General features: G+C 35.1%; 1 protein-coding gene across 1 annotated transcript in view; it reads left to right on the plus strand.

Annotated features, from left to right (window-relative positions):
- Positions 1-2,430: 2,430 nt before the first annotated feature.
- The window catches only part of LOC102140415 (small ribosomal subunit protein uS19-like), a 52,553-nt gene continuing 35,076 nt past the window's right edge, over positions 2,431-19,907 (plus strand). Inside the window, exon 1 of the mRNA XM_045395140.2 lies at positions 2,431-2,454. Coding sequence (XP_045251075.2) covers positions 2,431-2,454 — 24 coding nt within the window. The remainder of the gene's footprint in view (positions 2,455-19,907) is intronic.

A 19,907-nucleotide genomic window follows, 5' to 3' on the forward strand; every position in this document is an offset into this window, starting at 1 on the left:
ATACTGCTTTGGTATATTGATCGGTTTAACCAGCTTAACCTTTTTGAGTCTGTTACTCTTTCATAAATGTTGTTAGTGTTTGGTGTACTAGATGTTAAATGGATAGTACAGCGTATTGATTCTGAATCTAATTTTGGTTTCCAGGGTATTGAGGATAACTACATCTGGCATTTAAAGCATTCCAATACTGCATGATAATTCTTTAAAATATTTTTTTCCGAAAAAAGACATTGTAAGCACATTTAAAGAGTTCCTAGTAAAAATTAAGTCTATGCAAATTTTTGTTATTGAAGATATCATTAGGCAGCATTGAAGAACTAAATTTATTCCAATAATCATTACAATAATGAAAAAATTCCTTGCTTCAATAATTGATTTATGCTTCATTTAAATGTACAGAGTAGTTCCAATATAATTTCTTATTAGCTCTAATGACGAATTTTAAAGTAGCATGACTCTGAAATAAAGATGAAAATTCTCCATACAACTTATTGCATTTAAATGGAATTAATATTTAATATTTTAAAAATCATTTGATGTAAATAGCCATCATGAATCACTGCAAATATACTAAGATGTAATTAAACGCTTTTTTCTTTTCAAATGCATCTACTTGTTTCATAATAAATTATTTTTGTACTCTTTCTTCTTTTAAGCTGTGCTATTACTTTTGAAATTATTTTTAATTGTGAAATAGCATCAACTCTAAAAAATTAGCAAATCAAAATATCTCCTCCTAGGCAAATTGAAAATAGCTGAATTATTGTTTAACATTTGCTTTTATCTTGCAATTGTTTAAACCATGATGGTAAACACTCATTTTTCTAAAACAGAATGAAAATGGGCAAAACTTGGGGCAAAGGCAAGATCCTGTGATTATAAAGCTTTCACTGCATAAGACTGTACACATAGAGAAACTACTCTGTTACCTAATTCTGTACTTGACATTTTTGGGGGTGACAATATGTGTCATAAACTTGGTGGGGCAGGATTAGTATAGTTCCTATTGCCTAGATCCAGGAATCAGGCACCTAGGGGTATAGTGTTCAGAACAGCTGCCAGTACATCTGGGAGTTCTTGGTTCTCTTTTGTGGCACTGTGAAATTCAGAAGGCTGGCAGTGTGGGCTGTTATCAGATTCTCTTTGGCCATAAGGATCTGACCAATCTCTCTCTCTCTCTCTCTCTCTCTCACACTCACTCACTCTCTCTCTCTCTCTCTCTCTCTCTCTCTCACACACACACACACACACACACACACACACACACACACCCCAAATAAGAATTCGGGGGCAATCTCTATAGTCTATGGAGAATAAACTTATTTTAAGTATACTACAAGACATCAGGACAGCAGCTCTTCTGCCTGAGTGGTAGTTCCTGAAGCACTCTCGACCCAGCTCTGTACACTTAGTATGTTGAGAGGAAAAAGTCATGAAAAATGAGCCAAAAGTCCTAGTTCAGGTTCAATAACTCTCTCAAGGCCTCAGTTTTCTCATCTGTTATATAAAATCCATGTCATTTTTCTGGTAGATCCTTGGGGTTCATAGATTGACCATGTGAATGAATGCTTGTTAAGTTAGTGTGACTAAATTTTATCATCTAAACCAGGACAAGTTTGAGACTACAGGAGGGAGATACTGTTAATTATACTGGTACAATATCCATAAACCAGGACTACCTGGGGCAAACAGGGTCATATGTTTACTCTAGGTATAGTGCTTTTAAAATTAGGAAGGTCTCTTTGACTATAAGATGTGATAGTGGCAGTGGTGATAGTATTTGACTATAAAGTGTGACAGTGGCAGAGGTGACAGTATCTAAAGCCTGGCTACCAAACCCGATTTGACAAGGTATAGTGAGTCTTTCTGTGACATCAGAGGAGGCAATATGAACAGCACAACCTGTGAAGCTGCCAATGTTCTGATAATGAGGAGAACATACAGATAGCGATTTTATACCTTCTTCCCATAGTAAACCATGGATGAAAAATTCTTGACTCCATCATCACATTCCAGCCATGACCATGTTGATATTTGTGTTATTCCCATCCGCCCTGAACTTCCCCTCTAATCCATTCAGGAAACTAGTCTTTTTGGATGTCGAATATTTTCATTTCAGAAAGCTGGCTGTGGTGGCTCATGCCTGTAATCTCAACACTTTGTGAGGCTGAACGGGGAGGATCGCTTGAAGCCAGGAGTTCGAGACTAGCTTGGACAACAAAGACCCCATCTCTAAAGAGAGAGAGAGAGAGAGAGAGAGGGAGAGAGAGGGAGAGAGAGAGAGAGAGAGAGAGAGAGACAGAGAGAGACAGAGAGAGAGAGAGAAAGCTGACTTCCCTGATAAAAGTTCACAGTGCCCTAGAGGTCAGTTGCTTGAAAAACACAGATTAGTCCATAGTCCAATTCCTTTTAGCATTATGGATTTGTGTAATGGCCTACACTCGATACCGTCAGGTATGGTTTGCAATAGGGTACAATATTAAAATGAAATGGGTATTTTGAGAAAAGAATTCTTAATAAAGTTTTTTGAAAATCTGAAATATCTTTATGCTTCAAAGCCTTATAGAATGACTTTTTAAAAGATTTATCTATACTGTTTGCAAAGCAATAATAAGCGAAGTTCTTTTCTACAATTTTCCCTTCTATAAACCAGGCTTTCAAATAATGTAATCGGAAATGATGGATGTGAATATATTTGTATTTTCCCAGTTTAATAGAGCTCATAGAGAAGAAAGGTTGTATGCTATTCTTCAAGGTTATTATCAGTTATCACTATTAATTTTGGCCAGGAAAATGAGTCTATTGAGTTAAATAATCTTGATGTTTACTTAGAGAAAATAATTTTTTATTGCTAAACTATCTTTCTTCTTTCTATCATGCTTGGAGATTAGAGAATAAGGAAAACTAAAATACTATATTTTTGCAGCTGCTTGATTTAATAATAGAGACAAAAATCTGTTGACATTTATATTATTTAATCAACATTGTACAATCTGAAAAAAAATCGTATCAGCTACATTAAGGTTCCTTTTTTTCAAACAACTCTTTTTAAAGAAAATTTATTCTTTTATATTTTATGTTAAGCTAATTGCTAGAATCAGTGAAATCAGGAAATTTTACTAAATAATGATCTGATTACAGAACCTTTATTTCTTTTTTTAAAAATTTTTATTTTTCATTTCAACAGGTTTTGGGGGAACAGGTGGTGTTTGATTACATGGATAAGTTTTTCAGCGATGATTTCTGAGATTATGGTGCACCCATCACCTGAGCAGTGTACACTGTACTCAATGTGTAGTCTTTTATCCCTCACCCCTCTACCACCCTTTCCCCTGAGTCTCCAAAGTCCAATGTATTATTCTTATGCCTTTGCATCCTCATAGCTTAGCTCCCACTTATGAGTGAGAATACATGTTTAGTTTTCCATTCCTGAGTTACCTCACTTAGAATAATGGTCTTCAATTCCATCCAGGTTGCTGCTAATGCCATTATTTCACTTCTTTTTATGGCTAAGTAGTATTCCATGGTGCGTGTGTGTGTGTGTGTGTGTGTATATATATATACATATATATATATCATATTTTCTTTATCCACTCGTTGATTAATCGGCATCGGCATTTGGGCTGGTTCCATATTTTTGCAATTGCAAATTGTGCCATTATAAACGTGTGTGTGCAAGTATCTTTTTCATTAATAATTTCTTTTCCTCTGGGTAGACATCCAGGAGTGGGATTGGTGGATCAAATGATAGATCTACTTTTAGTTCTTTAAGGAATCTCCACACTGTTTTTCATAGCGGTTGTACTAGTTCACATCCTTTATTCCTAAGAATATACAGGTGGTCTAAATTTAGGATTATCTGGTTCCACATAAGGAATATACGATTTTTCTATTGCATATAGCAGGTGGTATCAACAAGAATAATTGCCTTAGCATACACTGAGTAAAGACTAATAAGAAGAAATTACATTACCAAACAGACAGATGACGTTCATTTCCTTGATGCCAAACTGCACAGACTTAATAGCATTTTTTCACTAAAAAATTTAAAATCATTTTAAGTAATATATGGTAGAAACGGTAAGTTTAAAATACAAAAGACTCTTCCTGGTAATTTGTAGGACTCAATTTTTCCTTTGATGTATATGCATAAAAATTATTCTTCAGCCATAGCTAAAAACAAGGCTGGAAGTATTTAGAGTTGTTACCGAAGTCATGCAAACACTGTTGGCCAATCTGGAAAGAGGCAACATTTCACTGACATTTGAAATTGAATTGGAAATTCCATGATTGTTTTTAATAAAGAGTATTTGTTTAGAGACAGTGTCTCACTGAAACGGGGTGGCACAATCACAGCTCCCTGAAGCCTGGAACGCCTTGGCTCAAATATTCTTCCTGCCTCAGCCCCAAAGTGCTGGGACTACAAGCATGAGTCGCCATGCCTGGCCAACACTCTTTTTTTGCTTTTTTTTTTTTTTGTAAAGGGGGCGATTATAGTGAACCATACATTTTATAAATGAGTACCATTTCAAATATGCATACACTGGGTGCCTACAGTATTTCCTATCCTTTTTGAAATTTTTTTTTAAAAAGTCATAGTGTATAACTTAAGGGCTTATCATCTCTTACTGTTTCTGAAAGGAAAAAAAAAACGTGGACATAAATGGGTTTAAAATGTTTGTTTTAAGTAAAAAAGAATGATTTAACATACAAGCAGACAACAAACATGAAAAATGCTCAACATAATTAATGTTCAGAAAAATGCAAATCAAAACCACAATGAAATAACATCTCACATGGGTCAGAATGGCTATTATTAAAAAGTCAAAAAATAACAGATGTTAGTGAGGATGCAGAGAAAAGGGAATGCTTGTACATTGTTGGTGACAATGTAAATTAGTTCAACCTTTATAAAAAACCATATGGAGAGTTCTCAAAAAACTAAAAATAGTACCACCATTCAACCAAACAATCCCATTATTGTGTATCTATGCAAAGGAAAATAAATCATTTATTTTAAATTATTAAATCATCTATTTACATCATTATATCAAAAAGACACCCACACTTGTATGTTAATTGCAGCACTAGCCACATTAGCAAAGATATGGAATCAACCTCAGTGTCCATCAATGGATGACTGGATAAAGAAAATGTGGAATATATACACCACAGAATACTATGCATCCATGAAAATGAATACAATCATGCCTTTTTCAGCAGCATAGATCAAGCTGGAGGCCATTATGCTGAAGGAAATAACTCAGGAACAGAAAACCAAACACTGTATGTTCTCACTTATAAGTGGGAGCTAAACAATGGGTAAACATGAACACATAGAGAGAAATAATAGACACTGGAGACTCCAAAAGCAGGGAGAGAGAGATGAAAAATTACCTCTTGGGTACAATGTTCATCATTTGGGTGATGGGTACACTAAAAGTCCAGACTTTATCAATATGCAATGTAACCAAACTGTACATGTACCCGTTGAATCTATCATTTTTCAAAAAGAAAATGATTTAGTGAACAGTTTTGTGACTTCAGTAATCCTCAAAATTTTGTTTACATTAAAGAGAGTCATAATAAAACTGGATTTTACTTCCTAATTTCAGCTGTATTATGCCATTAATCTATACACATAATCAGAGGGCATACCTTAGAATTTTTTTCACATATTATGAATTATGAAAAGAAATGTGGCATACATTTAGAATGTGCTTCATAGAGAGTATTTTTATATTTTCTATTCTTAGTTTTTAAAGTGTGAAGGTTCAACATGTCATAGTCTCAATACTAATAATAAAATTATATTAAACTTAGTCACTTTTCATATGTAGTCCTTTATTTTTTAAAAAACAACTCGGATTTTTGATGGAAAAAAATGCAAATTGCTGGAGAGCAATGAATGCAGATTCACAGTGTTCTCCACATATCCTTACAGATAGGCTTACATTTATTGAGAACTTACTGGTTGCTGGGCACAGAGCTCTGTGAGGATCCAACTGATCCTCAAGAACATTTGTAAAAGAATATAAGTAAATTGTTATTCTAGGTTCTTACAAATCTTGGTTCTAATGTTCTATAGTTGTCTCATGCACACCTCAATGTACAGTGATTACTTCCTCTAGAAAGCAATTTGTCTTCATTTACACATTCATAATTTCAATTTTTTAGAAACTGAAACTTTCTTTACATACTTGTACTTATTTATTTTATATATTTATAGATTTAATTGTATATATTTATATATTTAAGTTATGGAATTGCAGTAACTATTACTGGCATAAATAGGATTGGAAATGACAATGCTGTCAGAAGTACGCAACTCAATTGGCATTCAACATTGCTGAGGACAGCAGTCTGTATGTTTTAAAGGGGAAATGAAGAATCTCCAATCTCTTCCCGGCTATAAGCTGTACAACTTTCTAGTTCTTTGTGTATTTATTCTTAGAATATGTCTGAATGAAAGAAGTTGTATAAATGCAAAGTAGACAAAAGGCAATGACAAGATTACAGGCTGCTGGGTGTGATGACAGATAATCTAAGTGTTGTGATCATGAATAACATGTGCTCATTAAAATTTTTATACATATGTGAATATCCTAATGTGTTAATCTTTAAATATTTTGAGCAATTGTTATGTGTTTTTATACTTTTCTAAGAGTTTTCTACTGAAGTATCAAAAACGTTGCAAATGTGTTAATGGCCACAATATATAACCAAATAAATTATGTTTCTTCATTCTAATATAATATTCTTAATGGTAAAAATGCTTAGCAGCTTACTCCAAAGCAATCTTTTATGTCATATACCACATTTAAATGACATGACAATTAAAATATATTTCAACCAAGGTATATATTTTTGATTTGATAAAATAATTTGAAAGATGTCAACTCAAAACATATAATGCCAATTATTTTAGTAAAATAAAATAGAGTCAGTTTTTTTCCAATAAGAATATGCCTGGCCTAAAGTCACACTTTCTTACGCATCTAACAGTATTCTCATTTTATCATATTTTTAAAATCCACACCACCTCATATTTTCTGTTACCTTATATGGATAGTGCTAATGATACATGTAGTAAACCTTCTATTTAGCTCTGTAGTTGAACGGATTTGTTTAATTTCAGTTGTCAAATAATGTGAAAAAAAATTCCAGTAACCCTGTGAGTTAAAATATGTTAGAACCATGAAAGCAAATGTTTCACAAACAGCAATAATTTATTGACCACATTCTCTGCCAGTATAAAATTAAAAGTTCAGAATATGTCTGTCCATTTGGGAAGGCTGATGACTTACTTTTCTGAGTGACTTAAAAGAAACTTTGAACAAGTTTCTTTTTAAAGCAGATAAAATGAATCAAAGGTTAGGAATGTTGTTTCTTCCTTATATGTCACAAAGAATAATTCACTATGGTTCACAAAGCAGTTTCTCAGTGACTTAAATTACAAAAGAAATAACCTCTAAGTTTAATAAACAATAAAGGGATAAATAAACAATAAAGGGATAAATAAAATATTCTCAGTTGCCCTTCTGCACCAGTCCTTCACCCTTATTTATCTACTATAAATGACTTCCTGTGTATCTTTTTTTGGTGCTTTCTCCTCTGCATTTATTAACCTGTGCAGACACATGGGTTGTTTTCAGTTGAGCCCTCAAAAAACAGACTCTGAGACAGGCTGTTGCATGTAGCAGGGTCTTTTCAGTGAGCACTTTGGAATACACTTCTAAGATATCCACTGAAGGAAGGCAGGAAGGCAGCATTGGACAGGAGAACAAGCTGATCTTGGATGAATTTGAACTGATGCCTTGGTCAAACTTACAGAGAAACTCGACAGGGAAGGGTGCTAGGATTTTGTATCCCCACATCAGTTATTGGCCAACCTTTGGAAGTAATTCCCAGAGAAGTATAAAACGCAGAGCCACCATTAGCTGATAATCTGAGCAACTGCAGAATGGCCTTGAACAGGGAATCTGAGTGGAGGACTCCACAATATCCTTTATGTCTACATACGCAGTTAAGATTTCCATTGATTTAATAAAAAATAAAATCACATATGCATGACTTTCAACTATTTGCATTTTTATTTAACTATGTAATGTACACATCCTTCTAAGTGAAAGTATATAGTTCTGTCTCATTCATTTTAGTGGTTACATAATAATCATACATTTAATTTGTTTTTGTTTTCTTTGTTGCTAATGCAAACAATGCTACAATATCTTTTTAGATATGTTTCTCTGAATTTATACTTTATTAAAAATTTCATTTTACCCAATATGGATTTAAAAACTTTAATGAATGTAAAATTAACAATTTTTTACTAAGTAAATTAATTAATTAAATTAATAATATTAATTGCTAGATAATAATTTTAAAATTCCAATAATTGTTTTATTATACAAATAATTTAATTAACTTATTAAATAAATTTCCAGAAGTTCAAGTATACATGTTTAAATAAACCATAGACTTTGCTAAATTGTTATAGTAACACAAACTACCACAAAGTTTATAGAAATATCTGTTTAAAAGTTTTCAACATATATATATTTATATATATTCAACATATATATATTCAACATAAAAATATATGTATATATTTTGCCAATAAGGACCAGAAAATGTTTTATTATTATTACATTTTAAGTTCTAGGGTACATGTGCACAATGTGCAGGTTTGTTACATATGTATTACATGTGCCATGTTGGTGTGCTGCACCCATTAACTCGTCATTTACATTAGGTATATCTCCTAATGCTATCCCTCCCCCCTCTCCCCTCCCCACAATAGGCCCAGGTGTGTGATGTTCTTCTTAAGGACCAGAAAAATATTATCTGTAATTTTAATTTGTATTTTCTTGACCTTTGGCACATTTGTATATTTTTTAATGTTTGTCATCTATTTGTTTTGCCGACTTTTCCTTTTCCTCTTTTTTGGCGGCAGATTTTGTTTATCTTCTTCTCATTAATATATCCTATGTGCTTTAATATTTCCACCTAATGAATTGCTTAAATGATTTTGCTTTTGCATCTTTTAGATACAGAAGATCTACGGTTGTGTCTTTTATCTTAGTTAAGAAATCCTCTCACTGCAAGGTCCACAAATATTCTGCTATAATTCTTCTAAACTCATCCTAATTTTATTCTTGTACATATATATATATATTTAGATGTCTAGATCATACTTAGGAAGTGAAAAAACAAATTTCAGAAAAAAAAGTATAGTATAATCATATTTTGGAAAATAAAATAAATATTTTTTAAAACCCTAACATAGTTACGTGTACAGAAGCAGAGAAATCTCTTCTAGTAAAAGTAAAGTCTGCAATAGCATGTGCATCACACTGCAGATGACAGCACCTCTGGGGCATGGAGTTGGACCAAGGAAAGGGGAAGAATTTCATTCTTTATGACTCTTGAAAAACAGAAAAAGTAATGATAAAATAGGGGAAAATTTTTATATTCTATTTTGGGCTTTACTTTTTTTGGTCAAGTTTCCAATTTTATATATATATCCTCTCTCTCTCTCTCTCTCTCTCTCTCTATATATATATATATAAAATATATATACTCATTAATTGTATTTTAATTGTGTTTCATTACCAGAATATAAAATTTAAGACTCTGAGGAATCCACCACTAAGTGGAATAGTTTTGAATATTTCTTTAAACTGAAGATGAATTATTTCTTACATTTGTAGATTGTTAAAGCCTTGCCTAGGCCTTATAAAACATTCCTCATAATTATTCATTGCCTTGGGGAAGTGAGACTGGAGCAAGTTGCAGAAGGATTGATTAAAGCTCAGCCCTATCTGAGACTTGGTTTGCAGAAAATGTAGGTCCTGGCAACAAATTTGTTTTCATTCCTGAGTCAGGTTCTCCCTTTAGGTCTTCCTGCCTACATTTTTAGTCTACCTAAAATTTTTTCAGTTTATGGTTTGAGGTAGGGATTCCTTTTTTTCAACTTAAGTTTATATATAATTTATATACAGTAAAATGTTGAGTTTAACAAATTTATGCAGTCATAACTTTCATCAAAATAAAAACATATAATATTTTCACCATTTCTAAAAGCTTCTTCATGATCCCTTGTGGTTAATACCTTCCCTATACTCCCAGTCCCTGGCAACAACTGATATGTCTCCTCTATAGTTTTGCCTTTCCCAGGAGGTCATACAAATGGAAAAATATAGTATGCTGCCTCTTGAGTCTGGCTTCTTTCACTTAGCATAATTCTTTTGAGACTGATCCATATTGTTGTGTGTATATCAGTAATTTGTTCATTTGAATTGCTGAATAGTAGTATTCCATTGTACGGATGTACTACAATCTGCTTAACCATTTTCAGTTGAAGGACACTTGAGCTGTTTCCAGTTTCTGGCAATTATGAAAATAATACATTGTTATAAACATTTACATACAAAGCTTTGTATGGATATGTTTTCATTCTCTTGGGTAAATATCTAGGACTAGATTTTTTTTTCATGGATAGTCAGGTATCCATTGATTGGATAATCTATTTTTTCACTACTGGTTAGAATATGGTTTTAATAAAATACTAACTACCCCTCTTATTATTCTTTCACAAGGTTTTCTTGGCAAATCTTACACATTTTTCTTCCATTTTAACTTTTGTGCAATTTGTGTTTCAAAAAGCAAAGTAACAAAAAATCCTGCCCTGCCTGGATTTTGATGTTAATAAACATATGCAACATATATAAATACATAAACATATGTTATATCTATTAATTCAAGAAGGATCTGTATTATTATGATACAACAGTCTTTCCATCTAAGAGCATATCATGTCTCTCCATTCATTCAGGTTTTATATGTATTTTTTTTTTTTTAAGATGGAGTCTTGCTCTGTCCCCCAGGGTGGAGTGCAGTGGTGCGATCTGGGTACACTGGAAGCTCCGCCTCCTGGGTTCACGCCATTCTCCTGCCTCAGCCTCCCGAGTAGCTGGGGCTACAGGCCCCCACCACCACGCCTGGCTAAATTTTTGTATTTTTTAGTAGAGACGGGGTTTCACCGTGTTAGCCAGGATGGTCTCCATCTCCTGACCTTGTGATCTGCCCACCTCAGCCTCCCAAAGTGCTGGGATTACAGGCGTGAGCCACCACGCCTAGCGCATCCCTGTCTTATTACTAAAGATATTAGAAGGCTTTTAACATTTCTTTGACTTGCTGCTTGTTTTGGCTTTTGGTAAATACTAACTAATGTACATAGAAATGTTTCTTCAAATTCTTTCTTAACTATAGACTTTAAAAATCAGTTATAGCAAATGGAATTATGTCAAACATTTTGTCTGCATCTATTAATATTTTTCTCCTTTTAAATGACTCATGTTGACAGACTTTCTACTATTAAACCATTCTTGCATTTCTAGACTAAATCTGATTGGTAGCAAATGATTAAAGTTATATTCTTGTATTTGTTTTGTTAATAATTTAAACATTGTGCTTTTAGATGCTGGATCTGGCTTACTTTGTAATCATATTAATATTTCTACAGAAAAGTGTTTGAATTAGACTTAGGAAGTCAGGTTTTTCTACCAAATCAATTTTTGAAAAGCACCTTTTGGTTTCGGATATAAGAACTGGGGGAGATACTGTGTAAGAATTTTATGCTTCTTAAAGTTCTATCTGTATCTGATCGTCTACCTTTTTCAATGGTAAAATGTTAACAACTTCTATAATTATTGGTATGCTCAAAATTTCTATTGTTGGATCAATATTTAACATTTATATTTTGTTGAGAATGTATCCATTTTCCTCTTTTTACATTTATTGCTTTGGTGTAGAGATGAGAAATCAATCAAGCATTGGAGTTTGGAACGTATCTAGGGTCTTGGATGACAAAGAACATCAGTAAAGAAATCAAAAAAGAAACAGACAAAAAGCTGCAAGAAAAGGTTTGTTAGAGTAGGATTACATGAGTTAAAGGAAAGAAACTTGCAGATGAATTAACCTTGCTCTAGGTCCCAATTTACATAAATATTTGTACCCATTTTATCTGGACTTTAAGTTTGAATTGGGCTGTCCGTATTACTGGTGTCTTCTAGGTAGTATCTCCTATAAAGGGAGAGGCTTCTAATACCAAATTAATCTTACCAGTGTCCTTGAATCTGCAGTCACTTAAAATCAGTATATACTCCTAAAAAGATACTGTGAAAAAGAACCTAGGGAGAGTTCAAGAGTGGCTTGGGATAACCTCTGATTTAGGAGAAATCAAACAAACCTTACAGCGCTTCTTCTATTCCCACCCCCCACCCGCCGCCCCCCACCCCAGGGACAGGTTCTCATTCTGTCACCCAGGCGGGAGTATAGTCGTGAAATCATGGTTCACTGCAGCCTCACCTCCTGGGTTCAGTTGATCCTCCCACCTTCCTGTGTTGTTGGGACTACAGGCACGTGGACCACGCTTGGCTCATTTATTTTTATTTTTATTTTTGTAGAGAGGCGGGGGTCTCAATATGTTTCCCAGGCTGGTCATGAACTTCTGGGCTCAAGCAGTCCTCTGGCCTTGGCCTCCTAAACTGCTGGGTTTACAGGTGTGAACCACTATGCCTAGCCTATTTCAGTTTTTTTTATGCCTCCATTGATCCTCTTGAGGCAACACTCTTCACGGCACTGAATCCAGAATCTGTATTCAGATGCAATCTGTCCACTACATTATTGATATTTCACTTTCAAGATTAAGATGGGAAAATTTTGAGTTTTTAAGTCTTTCTTAAGAATAACAATCTTGAGAAATTCAGTCAATAATGTTCAGAGATCCTTTTGAACTATAAAGCAGAATTAACTACAGTTGAAATTTGTAATAGTTTCCTTCACATTAATATTAAATTCATATTCTTATTTTTTTGAGACCAAAGTTACTTACTGAGAGAAATCAATTACAGGATGAAAAACATCTAATAACTTAAATCCCTCAGTGATCAACTAGTTTATGTATTGTTTTGGTTAATAATTCTGAGGCTTTTAGATTTAGAATTTATCAGGAAGGATTAAAAGATGTTGCATGTTGTAATCTTCATTATGAGGGTTGTATTTGGATTTACATGTTTCTACCAGTTCTTGTAAGTCACCGTACAGTATTTCAGACAAAATACATTTCTACAACCCTTGGTTTAATGTTCCTACAGTCATTTAAAAATCTATTTTTAAAAAACTTTAAGTTCTGGGATACATGTGCTGACCATGCAGGTTTGTTACATAGTTATACGTGTGCCCTCATGGTTTGCTGCACCTATCAACCTGTCATCTAAGTTTTAAGCCCCACATGCACTGGGGAAAGGGGAGGGAGATCATTAGGACAAATACCTAATTTGTTTTAATTTACTCTTGATTTGAATAGCTTCTACTTCCCAAAACTCCCATTTTAGAGTTTGAATTGTTTTAGCTGTTAATTTTTCTTTTCTTGCTGACCATGGACTAGACAAATAAATATTGACTTTCAGTAGCTGACAGTAGTTGACATAAAATTCTGGTTCCAGAAGAACAAAGGGGTCTTCGTAACTGAAATAAAGACATGTTTACATTTCATCCTGTTAATCTGTCTATCGAAATAGATTAACAATACAGATGTTTCTAGGTAAAAAGCATCAGTTAGTGGTATTTACCACTTTATTCAAAGGCTTCACAAAAGGAGCATTTTTCAATCAAAAATTGCTCTTTTCCTTGGCAATCACATCCAGCCAAGGTTTAAAGAGTGTGTTAGAAGATCACACAGTGATTTTTAATTTGTAATTAATTATTAATATATAGTTCTTTCTTGGTTTCTGTTTCTTTTTTTTTAATTATACTTTAAGTTCTAGGGTACATGTGCACAATGTGCAGGTTACATATGTATACATGTGCCATGTTGGTACGCTGCACCCATTAACTCATCATTTACATTAGGTATATCTCCTAATGCTATCCCTCCCCCCTCCCTCCACCCCAGGACAGGCCCCGGTGTGTGATGTTCCCTGCCTTGTGTCCAAGTGTTCTCATTGTTCAATTCCCACCTATGAGTGAGAACATGCAGCATCTGTTTTTCTGTCCTTGCAATAGTTGGCTCAGAATGATGGTTTCCAGCTGCATCCATGTCCCTACAAAGGACATGAACTCATCCTTTTTAATGGCTGCATAATATTCCACGGTGTATATGTGCCACATTTTCTTAATCTAATCCATCATTGATGGACATTTGGGTTGGTTCCAAGTCTTTGCTATTGTGAATAGTGCCACAATAAACATATGTATACATGTGTCTTTATAGCAGCATGATTTACACTCCTGAGTATATACCCAGTAATGGGATGACTGGGACAAATGTATTTCTAGTTCTAGATCCTTGAGGAATTGCCACACTGTCTTCCACAATGGGTGAACTAGTTTACAGTCCCACCAACAGTGTAAAAGTGTTCCTATTTCTCCACATCCTCTCCAGCACCTGTTGTTTCCTGACTTTTTAATGATCACCATTCTAACTGGTGTGAGATGGTATCTCATTGTGGTTTTGATTTGCATTTCTCTGATGGCCACTGATGATGAGAATTTTTTCAAGTGTCTGTTGGCTGCACAAATGTCTTCTTTTGAGAAGTGTCTGTTCATATCCTTTGCCCGCTTTTTGATGGGTTTTTTTTTCTTGTAAATGTGTTTAAGTTCTTTGTAGGTTCTGGATATTAGTCCTTTGTCAGATGAGTACATTGCAAAAAAAATTTTTTTAAATTATACTTTATGTTTTAGGGTACATGTGCACAACGTGCAAGTTACATATGTATACATGGGCAATTTTGGTGTGCTGCACTCATTAACTCATCATTTACATTAGGTATATCTCCTAATGCTATCCCTCCCCCCACCCCACAACACGCCCCGGTGTGTGATGTTCCCTGCCTTGTGTCCAAGTGTTCTCATTGTTCAATTCCCACCTATGAGTGAGAACATGCAGCATCTGCTTTTCTGTCCTTGCAATAGTTGGCTCAGAATGATGGTTTCCAGCTGCATCCATGTCCCTACAAAGGACATGAACTCATCCTTTTTTATGGCTGCATAGTGTTCCATGGTGTATATGTGCCACATTTTCTTAATCCAGTCTGTCATTGATGGACATTTGGGTTGGTTCCAAGTCTTTGCTATTGTGAATAGTGCCACAATAAACATACGTGTGCATGTGTCTTTATAGCAGCATGATTTATAATCCTTTGGGTATATACCCAGTAATGGGATGGCTGGGACAAATGGTATTTCTAGTTCTAGATCCTTGAGGAATGGCCACACTGTCTTCCACAATGGTTGAACTAGTTTACAGTCCCACCAACAGTGTAAAAGTGTTCCTATTTCTCCACATCCTCTCCAGCACCTGTTGTTTCCCGACTTTTTAATGATCACCATTCTAACTGGTATGAGATAGTACCTCATTGTGGTTTTTATTTGCATTTCTCTGATGGCCAGTGATGATGAGCATTTTTTCATGTGTGTGTTGGCTGTATAAATGTCTTCTTTTGAGAAGTGTCTGTTCATATCCTTTACCCACTTTTTGATGGAGTTGTTTTTCTCTTGTAAATTTGTTTGAGTTCTTTGTAGGTTCTGGATATTAGCCCTTTGTCAGATGAGTAGATTGCAAAATTTTCTCCCCTTCTGTAGGTTGCCTGTTCACTCTGATGGTAGTTTCTTTTGCTGTGCAGAAGCTCTTTAGTTTAATGAGATCCCATTTGTCAATTTTGGCTTTTGTTGCCATTGCTTTTGGTGTTTTATACATGAAGTCCTTGCCCATACCTATGTCCTGAATGGTATCGCCTAGGTTTTCTTCTAGAGTTTTTATGGTTTTAGGTCTAATATTTAAGTTTCTAATCCATCTTGAATTAATTTTTGTATAAGGTGTAAGGAAGTGATCCAGTTTCAGCTTTCGACTTTTGGCTAGCCAGTTTTCCCAGCACCATTTATTAAATAGGGAATCCTTTCCCTGTTTCTTGTTTTTGTCAGGTGTGTCAAAGACCAGATGGTTGTAGATGTGTAGTATTATTTCTGAGGGCTCTGTTCTCTTCCATTGGTCTCTCTCTCTCTTTTGGTACCAGTACCATGCTGTTTTGGTTACTGTAGCCTTGTAGTATAGTTTGAAGTCAGGTAGCATGATGCCTCCAGCTTTGTTCTTTTGGCTTAGGATTGTCTTAGCAATGTGGGCTCTTTTTTGGTTCCTTATGAACTTTAAAGTAGTTTTTTTCCAATTCTGTGATGAAAGTCATTGGTAGGTTGATGGGGATGGCATTGAATCTATAAATAACCTTGGGCAGTATGGCCATTTTCACGATATTGATTCTTCCTATCCATGAGCATGGAATGTTCTTCCACTTGTTTGTGTCCTCTTTTATTTCACTGAGCAGTGGTTCTTAGTTCTCTTTGAAGAGGTCCTTCATATCCCTTGTAAGTTGGATTCCTAGGTATTTTATTCTCTTTGAAGCAATTGTGAATGGGAGTTCATTCATGATTTGGCTCTCTGTTTGTCTGTTATTGGTGTATAAGAATGCTTGTGATTTTTGCACATTGATTTTGTATCCTGAGACTTTGCTGAAGTTGCTTATCAGCTTAAGGAGATTTTGGGCTGAGATGATGGGGTTTTCTAAACATACAATCATGTCATCTGCAAAAAGGGACAATTTGACTTCCTGTTTTCCTAACTGAATACCCTTTATTTCTTTCTCCTGTCCGATTGTTCTGGCCAGAACTTCCAACACTATGTTGAATAGGAGTGATGAGAGAGGGCATCCCTGTCTTCTGCTAATTTTCAAAGGGAATGCTTCCAGTTTTTGCCCATTCAGCATGATATTGGCTATGGGTTTGTCATAAATAGTTCTTATTATTTTGAGATACGTTCCATCAATAGCAAATTTATTGAGCGTTTTTAGCATGAAGGGCTGTTGAATTTTGTCAAAGGCCTTTTCTGTATCTATTGAGATAATCATGTGGTTTTTGTCTTTGGTTCTAGTTTTATGATGGATTACGTTTATTGATTAGTGTGTTGAACTACCCTTGCATCCCAGGGATGAAGCCCACTTGATCTTGGTGGATAAGCTTTTTGATGTTCTGCTGGATTCGGTTTGCCAGTATTTTATTGAGGATTTTTGAATCAATGTTCATCAGGGATATTGGTCTAAAATTCTCTTTTTTTGTTGTTGTGTCTCTGCCAGTCTTTGGTATCAGGATGATGCTGGCCTCATAAAATGAGTTAGGGAGTATTCCCTCTTCTTCTGTTGATTGGAACAGTTTCAGAAGGAATGGTACCAGCTGCTCTTTGTACCTTTGGTACAAAGAATTCGGCTGATACCGAAAATTAGGCTGTGAATTCGTCTGCTCCCGGACTGTTTTTGGTTGGTAGGCTATTAATTATTGCCTCAATTTCAGAGCCTGTTATTGGGCTATTAGGGATTCAACTTCTTCCTGGTTTAGTCTTGGGAGGGTGTATGTGTCCAGAAAATTATCCATTTCTTCTAGATTTTCTAGTTTATTTACATAGAGGTGTTTATAGTATTCTCTGATGTAGTCTGTATTTCTGTGGGGTTGGTGGCGATATCCCGTTTATCATTTTTTATAGCATCTATTTGATTTTTATCTCTTTTCTTCTTCATTAGTCTTGCTAGCGGTCTATCTATTTTGTTGATGTTTTCAAAAAACCAGCTTCTGGATTCACTGATTTTTTGAAGGTTTTTTGTGTCTCTATCTCCTTCAGTTCTGCTCTGATCTTAGTTATTTCTTGCCTTCTGCTAGCTTTTTAATGTGTTTGCTCTTGCTTCTCTAGTTCTTTTAATTGTAATGTTAGAGTGATTTTAGATCTTCCCTGCTTTCTCTTGTGGCATTTAGTGCTATAAATTTCCTTCTACACACTGCTTTAAATGTGTCCCAGAGATTCTGGTATGTGATGTCTTTGTTCTCATTGGTTTCAAAGAACATCTTTATTTCTGCCTTCATTTTGTTATGTACCCAGTGGTTATTCAGGAGCAGGTTGTTTAGTTTCCATGTAATTGTGCAGTTTTGAGCGAGTTTCTTAATCCTGAGTTCCAGTTGGATTGCATTGTGGTCTGAGAGACAGTTTGTTATGATTTCTGTTCTTTTACATTTGCTGAGGAGTGCTTTACTTCCAACTATATGGTCAATTTTAGAATAAGTGCGATGTGGTGCTGAGAAGAATGTATATTCTATTGATTTGAGGTGGAGAGTTCTGTAGTTGTCTATTAGGTCTGCATGGTGCAGAGCTGAGTTCAATTCCTGTATATCCTTGTTAACTTTCTGTCTCGTTGATCTGTCTAATGTTGACAGTGGGGTGTTAAATTCTCCCATTATTATTGTGTGGGAGTCTAAGTCTCTCTGTAGGTCTCTAAGTACTTGCTTTATGAATCTGGGTGCTTCTGTATTGGCTGCATATATATTTAGGATAGTTAGCTCTTCTTGTTGATCCCTTTACCATTATGTAATGGCCTTCTTTGTCTCTTTTGATCTTTGATGGTTTAAAGTCTGTTTTCTCAGAGACTAGGATTGCAACCCCTGCCTTTTTTTGTTCTCCATTTGCTTGGTAGATCTTCCTCCATCCCTTTATTTTGAGCTTGTGTGTGTCTCTGCATGTGAGATGGGTCTCCTGAATACAGCACACTGATGGGTCTTGACTCTTTATTCAATTTGCCAGTCTGTGTCTTTTAATTGGAACATTTAGCCCATTTACATTTAAGGTTAATATTGTTATATGTGAATTTGATGGTGTCATTATGATGTTAGCTGGTTATTTTGCTCATTAGTTGATGCAGTTTCTTCCTAGCATCGATGGTCTTTACAATTTGTCATGTTTTCGCAGTGGCTGGTACCGGTTGTTCCATGTTATTCGTTCCTTCAGGTGTGCTTGTAAGACAGGCCTGGTGGTGATAAAGCATTTGTTTGTCTGTAAAGGATTTTATTTCTCCTTCACTTACGAAGCTTATTGTGGCTGGATGTGAAATTATAGGTTGAAAATTCTTTTCTTTAAGAATGTTGAATATTGGCCCCCACTCTCTTCTGTCTTGTAGAGTTTCTGCTGAGAGATCCACTGTTAGTCTAATGGGCTTCCCTTTGTGGGTAACTTGACCTTTCTCTCTGGCTGCCCTTAACATGTTTTCCTTTAATTCAACTTTGGTGAATCTGACAATTTCATGTCTTTGAATTGCTGTTCTCGAGGAGTATCTTTGTGGTGTGCACTGTATTTCCTGTATTTGAATGTGGGCCTGCCTTGCTAGGTTCGGAAAGTTCTCCTAGATAACATCCTTAAGATCTTTTTCCAACTTGGTTCCATTCTCCCCATCACTTTCAGGTACACCAATCAGACGTAGATTTGGTCTTTTCACATAGTCCCATATTTCTTGGAGGCTTTGTTTGTTTCTTTTTACTCCTTTTTCTCTAAACTTCTTGCTTCATTTCATTCATTTGATCTTCAATCACTGATACCCTTTCTCCCACTTGATCGAATCAGCTATTGAAGCTGGGGCATGCATAATGTAGTTCTCATGCCATGGTTTTCAGCTCCATCAGGTCATTTAAGATCTTCTCTACACTGTTTATTCTAGTTAGCCATTCATCTAATTTTTTTTCAAGGTTTTTAGCTTCTTTGCAATGGGTTCGAATATCCTCCTTTATCTCAGAGAAGTCTGTTATTACCAATCATCTGAAGCCGCCTTCTCTCAACGTGTCCAAGTCATTCTCCATCCAGCTTTGTTCTATTGCTGGCGAGGAGCTGTGTTCCTTTGGAGAAGAGGCGCTCTGATTTTTAGAATTTTCAGCTTTTCTGCTCTGGTTTCTCCCCATCTTTGTGGTTTTATCTACCTTTGGTCTTTGATGACGGTGATGTACAGATGGGGTTTTGGTGTGGATGTCCTTTCTGTTTGTTA

This window comes from Macaca fascicularis, chromosome 7 (assembly GCF_037993035.2).
Source record: "Macaca fascicularis isolate 582-1 chromosome 7, T2T-MFA8v1.1".
Lineage (NCBI taxonomy): Eukaryota > Metazoa > Chordata > Mammalia > Primates > Cercopithecidae > Macaca > Macaca fascicularis.